Source organism: Leopardus geoffroyi, chromosome D3 (genome assembly GCF_018350155.1).
Source record: "Leopardus geoffroyi isolate Oge1 chromosome D3, O.geoffroyi_Oge1_pat1.0, whole genome shotgun sequence".
In the NCBI taxonomy this organism is placed as follows: Eukaryota; Metazoa; Chordata; class Mammalia; order Carnivora; family Felidae; genus Leopardus; species Leopardus geoffroyi.
Genome location: NC_059339.1, coordinates 9,581,763 through 9,591,888, shown reverse-complemented (window position 1 = coordinate 9,591,888; position 10,126 = coordinate 9,581,763). Strand labels below are relative to the sequence as shown.

The 10,126-nt window shown below is 45.8% G+C and overlaps 1 protein-coding gene across 1 annotated transcript in view; it reads left to right on the top strand.

The window, feature by feature from the left end:
- Positions 1–10,126, top strand: part of LOC123587324 (BRCA1 associated protein) — a 96,744-nt gene that overhangs the window by 892 nt on the left and 85,726 nt on the right. The window contains exon 2 of the mRNA XM_045456989.1: positions 2,151–2,219. Coding sequence (XP_045312945.1) covers positions 2,151–2,219 — 69 coding nt within the window. The remainder of the gene's footprint in view (positions 1–2,150; positions 2,220–10,126) is intronic.

The following is a 10,126-nucleotide window of genomic DNA, read 5'->3' as shown; positions in this document are numbered from 1 at the left end:
CCCGCCCCCGGCGCGGCCGCCAATGGGCAGGCGCGAGGAGGGGCCGAGGGGGGGCGTGTCTGCCACCTCCCCCGGGTTCCTGGCGGAGCTGCCCCGCAGCCCACCCCCTCCCCCTCCCACCCTAGGCCCTGGGCTGATCCCTGCTCCGCACCCCTTGGTGCACCGCTACTGGCCCCCGCGTGCGCGCCGGTTGTGTGGACTCACCCGACCTTGCGAATTCAGCGCGCATGGACCCCCTAATGTGTGCCCTAACCCTGATGTGGACGGGCCTGATCCGGAGCGACCCTGGCCCTGACTTCTGGGGGCTACTGTAAAGGGGAGAGACACCGACCTTAAACCAAACACGAAGTAATTTCAGAAAGGGGTGAGGAATGTGAAGGAAACAGGGTGAATACAGGGTTGGAGCGGAGAGCACGGCTTTTAAGTGACCCGTGAGACCCGAATTGTTTTCAGAAGGTCTTACAGGCAGTGGTGAGGAGTTCACAGAAGGATGACTTCTGTGAACTCGTTTCTGATTCTGTGGAGAATGGACAAAGAGAGCGGGGGGGGGGGGCGGGGGGGGGGGGGAGGCAAGGGTTTTGCAAACTGTTTCATTCAGGGGACATTCTGGAGCAGGACAGTGGGGAGAACAGGGAAGAATCAGAGGAGGTTTGCTAGGAAGGGGGATGGACGCAGGGTCAGATGTGTGCATTTCAACCAGATAATACCAACAAAAGCAGGAGGAGGTGAAGAAACCTGCAGGTGTCTGCCTTGCTGTTGAGGCTCTTGCCCCTGGAGCGGAAGCTGAAGAGGTTGACCAATGCCCAGGGATTAAATACCAGGCAAAGTTGTTGATCTAAGGTCTGAAGGAGACTCACAGTGTGTGTGCGTGTGTGTGTGTGTGTGTGTGTGTGTGTGTTTTGCTTTGCTTTGCTTTGCTTTGAAGAGCTAACATGATATCAAAAGGATAAATAATTAACAGAGCTGCTATAACAGATATGCCACGGAGTTCCAGTAACCAAACACAATACAGTCCCAATTCACTTCGAGTCTCACACAGATGTTCCCCTCCAGACAGAAGCCCAGGGACCCAGGCTCTTTTCTTTGTATGACTCTGATGTTCAGACGTGATTCCCAAAGTCACTGGGGAGCTCAACGTCATTTCAGACACCCAGAGGAGAAAAATGCGTTAAAGATGGCACATAGGGAGTTTTTATGGCTGAGCCTGTTTACTGGCTAGAATTTAGTCGCTTGGCCATTCCTCCAGATAAAGGAGTCTGGAAAATGAGCTGTGTGCCCAGGAAGAGGGGGCAATAGGTTTGGAGATCAGCTGCAGAGATAAACTGAAAAGTGAACCGCACTCTTTTCTGAAAGCAGCCCTCAGGCCGCCACCTTCCTTTCTTCAAGACGTCCTGTTTTTTTCACCTAATAATACGTGTGGGAGATGGTTCTTCACCCTCACACAAGGAAGGTGTCTCCATTCTCTTAAACAGTTACACAGAATTCCACTGGATTCATGTACCATTTTTATTTAATGAATTCCCCAAGGATGGATTTTTAGGTTGTTTCCAATCTTGGGCCATTATAAACAATGCCAAAATGTGTATCTTTGACTTACTTGGGAAATTCGTAGAAATGGAGCTGATAAAGGATATTTACAATTTAAATCTACACATCGGCTCTTGAACAACACGGGTTTGAACCGTGCAAGTCCACTTAGATGCGGATTTTTTACAGTACTGTAAATATATTTTCTTTTCCTTATGATTTTCTTAACATTTTCTGTATCCTACTTTATTGTATGAATGCAGTACATAATACATATAACATACAAAATATGTGTCAATTGACTCTTTATGTCATCAATAAGTCTTCTGGTCAACAGTGGGCTATTAATAGTTAAGTGCTGGGGGAGTCAAAAGTTACATGTGGATTTTTGACTGTGTAGGGGGATCTGCGCTCCTAACTCCTGTGTTGTTCCAGGGTTTACTTTAGATATTGCTGTATTACCCTCTGTAGAGGCTTGATTAACTTACTACTGCCCCACGCCGTCACATATGAGTTTCCTCACACCCTCAGCAATACAATTTATCAGACTTTTTAAAGCTTTATTAATCATATAGGTGAAAAGTAGCAATTCACTCCCTCATTAATTTGCATTTCCTTCCTAGAAGTGAGCTTGAACATCTTTGCCTGTATGAAGTCCTGCATTCTTCCTCTGCTACAAATGAACCATTCAGGTACCTTGCTCAGTTTTTTATTGGATTGTTGTTGGTTTTTTTAAAACTGATTTCTAGCTGCTTTCTATATATCAATGCAATGAACATTTGATCATTTCATATATGGTCCAAATATTTTCTGCCATCATCATTGATCTTTTTACTTAGCTTATGCCTTCTTTGGTTTTGTTTTTGTCTTAAAGGTTTTGTTGTTGTTGTTGTAGGAGGGGCTGCCCACTGTTTTTTTTTTTTTTTTTTTAAGTTTATTTACTTATTTAAAGAATCTCCACACCCAACGTGGGGCTCCAACCCACAACTCCAAGATCAAGAGTTGCATGTTCTTCCGACTGAGCCAACCAGGTGCCCCTCTCCAGTGTTTTCTTTTATGTCTCTGGCTTTTATGTCATGCCTAGAAAGCCTCTTCCACTCAGATTATCTTTTGTTTTATTTTTTTTTTATTTTTTTTAATGTTTATTTATTTTGAGACAGAGAGAGAGCAAGTGGGGGAGGGGCAGAGTGGGAGAGAGAGAGAATGTCAAGCAGGCTTCTCACTGTCAGCGCAAAGTCCAACACGGCGTACTCGATCCCAAGGATTAGGAGACCATGACCTGTTGCTCAACCCACTGAGCCACCCACACGCCCCTCAGATTATTTTTTATTTTTTATTTTTTTTAATGTTTATTTATTTTTGAGACAGAGAGAGACAGAGCATGAATGGGGGAGGATCAGAGAGAGGGAGACACAGAATCTGAAACAGGCTCCAGGCTCTGAGCTGTCAGCACAGAGCCCGACGCGGGGCTCGAACTCACAGACCGCTAGATCATGACCTGAGCCAAAGTCAGCCACTTAACCGACTGAGCCACCCAGGCACCCCCTTTTTTTTTTTTTTCAGATTATTTTTTAAATGTCTCCTATATTTTTTTCTGTTATTTATTTTTCAGCTTTATGGGCATATAACTGACATATAACATTGTGTAAGTTAGATACAATCCTGTATTGCAAAATGATTGCCACAATAGCATTAGCTAATACCTCTATCACGTTATATGATTACCATTTCTTTTTTTCTGTGGTAAGAACATTTGAGGTATACTCTCTTAGCAACTTTCAAGAATATAAGTATATAATATGATATCGGTAATTGTAATCCCCATGCTGTACCAGATCGCCAGAATTTATTGATCTTATAACTAAAGTTTGTACCCTTTAACCAACATTTCCCCACTTCCTTCAGCATCTAGCAGCAGGTAACCACCATTCTACTTTCTTTCTGTGAGTTCAGCTCTTTTAGATTCCAAATATAATACAAATCATACAGTATTTTTTAAGAGATTTTATCTTTTTTCAAGCGATCTCTACACCCAACATGGGGCTCGAACCTACAACCCCAAGATCAAGAGTCGCATGCTCTACCAACTGAGCCAACCAGGTGTCCTAACTATATTTATCTTTCTGTCTGACTTACTTCACTTAGCATAATGCCCTCAAGGTTCATCCATAATGTTGCAAATGGCAGGGTTTCTTTCTCATGCCTGAATTATATTCCACTGTACTCACGTACCACATTTTCTTTATCCCTACTAAATGCTTAGGTTGTTTCTGTATCTTGGCTGTTGTGAATGATGCTGCAGTGAATATGAAAGTGCAGATATCTCTTCAAAATCCTGTTTTCATTTCCTTTGGTTATATACTCAGAAGTGGGATTACTCAGAATATATCCAGGTCCAGATTGCTGGACCATATGGCAGTTCTATTTTTAATTTTTTTTACGTCTATTTATTTGGGGGGGGGGGGTGAAAGCACACAAGCGGGGGGGGGGGTGCAGAGAGACAGAGAGACAAAGAGACAGAGGATCCGAAGTGGGCTCTGAGCTGACAGCAGCGAACCCGATGAGGGGCCCGAAATCGCGAACCGTGGCATCATGCCCTGAGCCGAAGTCAGGCACTTAACCAACTGAGCCACCCAGGTGCCCCTCTATTTTTATTTTTTGAGGAAATTTAATACTGTTTTCCATAGTGACTGCATCCATTTACCTTCCCACCAACAGTGCACAAGGATTCCCTTTTCTTCACAGGCTCACCAACAATTTATGTCTCGTGTGTTTGATGAATAGCCATTCTAAAAGGTGTGAGATGATATCTCATTGTGGTTTCGAATACTATGTCCCTGATGACGAATGATGTTGAACATCTTTCCGTGTGCCTGTTGGTCATTTGTGTGTCTTCTTTGGAAAAATGTTTACTCAGTTCCTCTATTTTTTTTTTTTTTTTTGAGAGAGAGAGAGAGAGAGAGCAGGGGAGGGGAAGAGAGAGAGAGGGAGAGAGAGAGTCCCAAGTAGGTTCTGCACTGTCAGCACTGTGTGATCACAACCTGAGCCAAAATCAAGAGTTGAACACTTAACTGACTGAACCATCCAGGCAGCGCCACCCCCCCCCCGCCCCCACAGTGCCCATTTTTTTAATCAGACAGGTTTTGTTTGGGTTTTTGGGTTTTGTTTGGTTGGACATTAACCCCTTATCAGATGTATAATTTGCAAATGTTTTCTCTCCTTCCATAGGCTGCTTTTTCTTTTTTTTTTCCTCTTTTTTCCTTTTTGAGAGAGAGAGAGAGCACGCACGAGTGAGAGAGGGGCAGAGGGAGAGAGAGAAAGAGAGAGAGTGTGTGTGGAGTGTGGAACCCAGAGTGGGGCTCAAGCTCACCCGGAGTGGGACTTGAGCTCACACACTGTGGGGCTTGAACTCACAAACCGTGAGATCACGACCTGAGCCAAAGTTGGACGCTTAACCGACTGAGCCTCCCAGGCACCCCATAGGCTGCTTTTTCATTTTGTTGATTCTTCCACAGTACAGAAGCTTTTCAGTTTGATGTAGTCCCATTCACTAATTTTTGCTTTTGATGCTTGTGCTTTTGGAGTTATAGGCAAAAAAAAAAAAAAAAAAAAGTTGCCAAGACCAATGTCAGATAGCTTTTTCCCTATATTTTTTTCTTTTTTTTTTTTTAATTTTTTTTTCAACGTTTATTTATTTTTGGGACAGAGAGAGACAGAGCATGAACGGGGGAGGGGCAGAGAGAGAGGGAGACACAGAATCGGAAACAGGCTCCAGGCTCTGAGCCATCAGCCCAGAGCCCGACGCGGGGCTCGAACTCACGGACCGCGAGATCATGACCTGGCTGAAGTCGGACGCTTAACCGACTGCGCCACCCAGGCGCCCCCCTATATTTTTTTCTAGGAGTTTTATGGCTTCAGGTCTTATGTTCAACTCTTTATTCCATTTCAAGTTAATTTTTATGAGTGACGTAAGATAGGGGTCCAACTTCATTCTTCTGCCTCTGGTTATCCAGTTTTCCCAAAACAGTTTATTGAATGTTTACTTATTTGTTTTCAAGTACTTTTATTGCTTGTATTTTACACTCTCAAATGGGATTCTTTTATTAATTTTGGTAGAAGGAAAGATTTAGGGATCCAATTCTTTTTTCTTTTTTTTAGATGTTTCTCAGGGTTCCTAACATCACTTATTCAATAATTCATCTTCCCCACCCCCCATCATTATGAAAAGCTATCTTTTTGTATCCTAAGTGCCCTTAAGCAGTTGTGTATTTCTGAACTATCTCCTGTTGCCTGGATCTGTCTCTTTGTATTCCAGTATGATGCTGTTTTGGTCACTGTATCTTTCTTGTAGTTCTTGTATTATCATTTGTAGTATCATTTTTTTTTTTTTCCATTTCTCTTAACCAGGATATTTAAGCTTGGAAGTGATGAGTTTGCCTATGTGCTTTGAGGGAGCCTCTGGAGATGACAAAGAAAACTGGTTGTAGACAGGAGACAGGCCGGTGGAGAGAGCTGACACGAGAGGTGATGAGGGCCTCGTTAGAAGCAGTGGGGATGGCTGGGAGGGAGCACCTAGAGACAAAATTGATGAGAGTGAAGGAGGAGTGGAAAATGGCGCTGACATTTGTCCCCCGTGCTGGCCACGAAGAAGGGGAAACCGTAAAGTTGGTTGTGGGATGGGGAAGGAGAAATGCATTCGCTTACAGACATTCATATACGTTGAGAGAGTGCGCAACGACATGCTTGGGTCCCGCCAGTGTGCATGGGCGTGTGTCTCAGTACAGCGCACACGTTGGGTCACAGATTTATTTTGTTTAGTTTGTCCATCTGTGGTGCTGACCATCTCCCGCCACAGCTTTCCCGCCCCTGGTCTCTTAGTTGGGGGAGTGGGGGGCATCTTCCCCATGCCCATCCTACCCTCTCTGCTTACGGAAATCTTATCACAATTCAGGCCAAATCGCATCCTCTGGGGAAGTCTTCCATAACCACATTAGCCTTCGTCAGTGGCTTTCACACGGTCTTCAATTCACAGTCATCCAAACACGGCAGACCAAAATCAACTGGATGTGCTGAAATCCCGATATACTTGTGGCTCCGTGTGGCTCAGTCTGTCCAAAGCATTAACTCAAATTTAACTCTCCCTGACAGTGTGTGTTGCTCTTTTCTATCTTTCTTTCAATTTCTTTTCTTGTTCTTAAGGAAGTCTTTGTTCTGATTTTAAAAAGGGGTAAGGGGGGTGGTGCTTGTGGTTGAGCATCTGACTCTCGGTCTCAGTTTAGGTCTTGATATCAGGGTCATGAGTTCAAGACCGACATTGGGCTCCCGCACTGGGCATGAAGCCTACTTAAAAAAAAAACAAAAAACTCTTTTTCTCTAGTTCCAGCTTTCTCTCTTGTTCTCCATTGCCCTTTGTCCATGGACTCATTGCCAGGAACTGAGCTGACCAAAGCAAAGAATACTTAAAAAGCTTAAGAGTTGCCTGACTTGCTCAGCCAGTGGAGTGTGCGACTCTTGATCTCGGGATTGTAAATTTAATCCCCACAGTGGTTGTAGAGATTACTTAAAAATAAAATCTTGGGACACCTGGGTGGCTTAATCAGTTAAGCATCCGACTTTGAATTTTTTTTTTTTCAATGTTTATTTATTTTTGGGACAGAGAGAGACAGAGCATGAATGGGGGAGGGGCAGAGAGAGAGGGAGACACAGAATCGGAAACAGGCTCCAGGTTCTGAGCCATCAGCCCAGAGCCCGACGCGGGGCTTGAACCCACGGACCTCGAGATCGTGACCTGGCTGAAGTCGGACGCTTAACCGACTGCGCCACCCAGGCGTCCCAAGCATCCGACTTTGGCTCAGGCCATGATCTCACGGTTCATGAGTTCAAGCCCTGCGTCGGGCTCTGGGCTGACAGCTCGGAGCCTGGAATCTGCTTCGGATTCTGTGTCTCCCTCTCTCTCTGCTCCTCCCCTGCTCATGCTCTGTCTCTCTCTCTTTTTATATATATTTAATATATATAAAATATATGTTAAAAAAATAAAATCTTTAGGGGAGCCTGGGTGGCTCGGTCACTTGAGCAGCCCACTCTTGATTCTGGCTCAGGTATGATCCCAGGGTCGTGGGATCCAGCCCCACATTGGACTGCATGCTCAGTGTGGAGCCTGCTTAAGATTCTCTCTCTCTTTTCCTCTCTCTCTCCCTCTGCCCCTCTTCCCTGCTCACTCTCTTCTCTCTCAAATAAAAACTAACAAACTAATTAATAAATAATAAAATCTTTAAAAAGAAAGGGCAGAAGATGAAGCAGGGGGAGGAAGTAAGCAAGCGAAATGAAATTTCTTTCCAGCGTGATGTAGCAGGGAGAGATGTGAACGGTCTGACATGAATCAGCGCTGTCCTTCACTGTGTCCCTGGGAGAAGCCCCAAGTTGAGTAAGAGTCGTTTCACTTGTTGCGAGAGCACGTATACAAACTCTTAGCTTTGCAAGAACCTAAAACATCTCAAGGTCAGGGCCCATGTTATTTTCATGTTGAAAATGATCCAGTTCCATCTACTGTCTAAAACAGGTGGTAACAAAGGTGTCCTTTGGAGTTACTGAGTGGTGAGATTTGATTAATTAGCATCTATCCTGGGACACTGACTCTATCTAATGGAAGTTGTTTGTTTGTTTGTTTGTTTGTTTTCCTTTCCAAACAATGGATATGAGGTGGGCAATTCAAAGCAACACTTAAGCAGGGAGAGATATTCTGCCTCAGAAGCAGGAGAAAAATGTGGTGAGGCCCTCCTTATTTGCATACACACAGACACTCGTGACTCCACACTCATTCACCACACTGCACATGCAGCCAGGCCCACCGGTATACCGTTCCAGTCCGTGAAGGCAGCGAGGAGGTATTCCCTAGATTACCCAGCTTTTTTTTTTTAAGTTGATTTATTTATTTTGAGAGAGAGAGAGCACAAGCAGGGGAGGAATAGAGAGAGAAGGAGAGAAAGAGAATCCCAAGCAAGCTGTGCACTGTCGTCCCAGAGCCTGATGTGGGGCCTGAACTCTGGAACCATGAGGTCATCGTTACAGGAGGGTGGGAGAGACACTGGCCGTTATCTCACGGAGTAGAAGAATGAATCTTGGGCACAACAGAGAGTGAGCACAGCGATGGAGTTTGAGAGAAAGTATGAAGCTCTCAAGAGTGCAGAAGGTCCTGACTGGGTAGCCACTGAGGATTTCTGTCCCTGACTTTTTACTGGGACCTTATCAGAAAGTTTGTGAGAGTCCACTCATGGCATCTAGCCCAGGCGGGTCTGGAATACATTTCTCCTCCCTCCCCCCCGCAACTTTGCACTGCAGCCTGCCTCCCAGGCGGTCCCTTATCTTCCCCAGCCTAATGTTAACCCTTTCCCTACTCAACATGACCTGAGCCAAAATCAAGAGTCTTTATCTTTATCTTTTTTTAAAATGTTTATTTTTGAGAGAGCACACGCAGGGGAGGGACAGGGAGATGGGGGGCGGGGGGGAGATACAGAATCCAAAGCAGGCTCCAGGCTCTGAGCTGTCAGCACAGAGTCCAGCCAGTTGTGGGGCTCAAACCCACGAACTGTGAGATCATGACCTGAGTCGAAGTCAGACACTCAACTGACAGAGCCACCCAGGTGACCCTGGGTGACCAGGTGATCTTTGACAGCTCTTTATGCTGAGTTATCTATATAGTGCTGCTATGATACAGAATTCCCAGAAGCCATTTCTCTACTCAGCCATCTTGGTCAAAAGAAACTCTGCTTCCAGAGTGCTTGTCCAACAGATCACAGGTTTGGACCCCAGGTTGCTGGAGTCTGGGACTCCTCCATCTGTGTGCTCTGATACTCATACCATAGCGAGACTGACAGAGGATACAAGTCTGTAGCCATGTGGCAGCACAGAGGGCGGTGTAAAGACCAACTAAGATGTCTCAGAGGTGTTCAACCATTGCTTCAGCCCTGGGCTTCCACAGGGTTTCACTGTGGCTGCAGAGGGGCAAGTGGCAACATGGCCCTGGCATGCCCAGTCATCCCTGGGGAGCTCAGGAGCCCCGGGTGCTGACGGACATGGGCCATCTCTGAGCCACCAGTGGGGACTCTCAGATGGGGTATGTGATGGAGATCACAGAGCCTGTTCTTTGAGATCATTTCCAGCTGCTGTCTTGAGCGGGGGGCCCAGCCAGGCCAGTTGCCTGGGATTCAGTCTTTCAGCTTCTCTGTGATTATTCTGGAATAATCTGACAGTATCCAAAATCAGGGCTTGGGAGAGCACAGGCAGCCTGTGGGTGCCAAGCCCACGAGTTGCTGCAGGGAGAATGAGGAGGAGGCAGAACAGGGAGGCCTCAAAGCCCATGCCTCGGTTGTCAGTCCTGGTGGAACCGTGTGGACATCTGACTGCCACTGGATCGCTGGGGAGGGTCCAGCCCTACAGAAATCCAGCCCCCAGTGCTTGTCAAGAGAGGAACAGAGGAGTACGTGTTCAGTTGCCCTGGATAGAATATTGCTGTGAGAAGGAAAAATCGTCGGCTATTATGATCACGTGTTTCTCCCTTTCCCACAGCTAAGAAGACAGGTCCAGCCACGTAGGGATGATG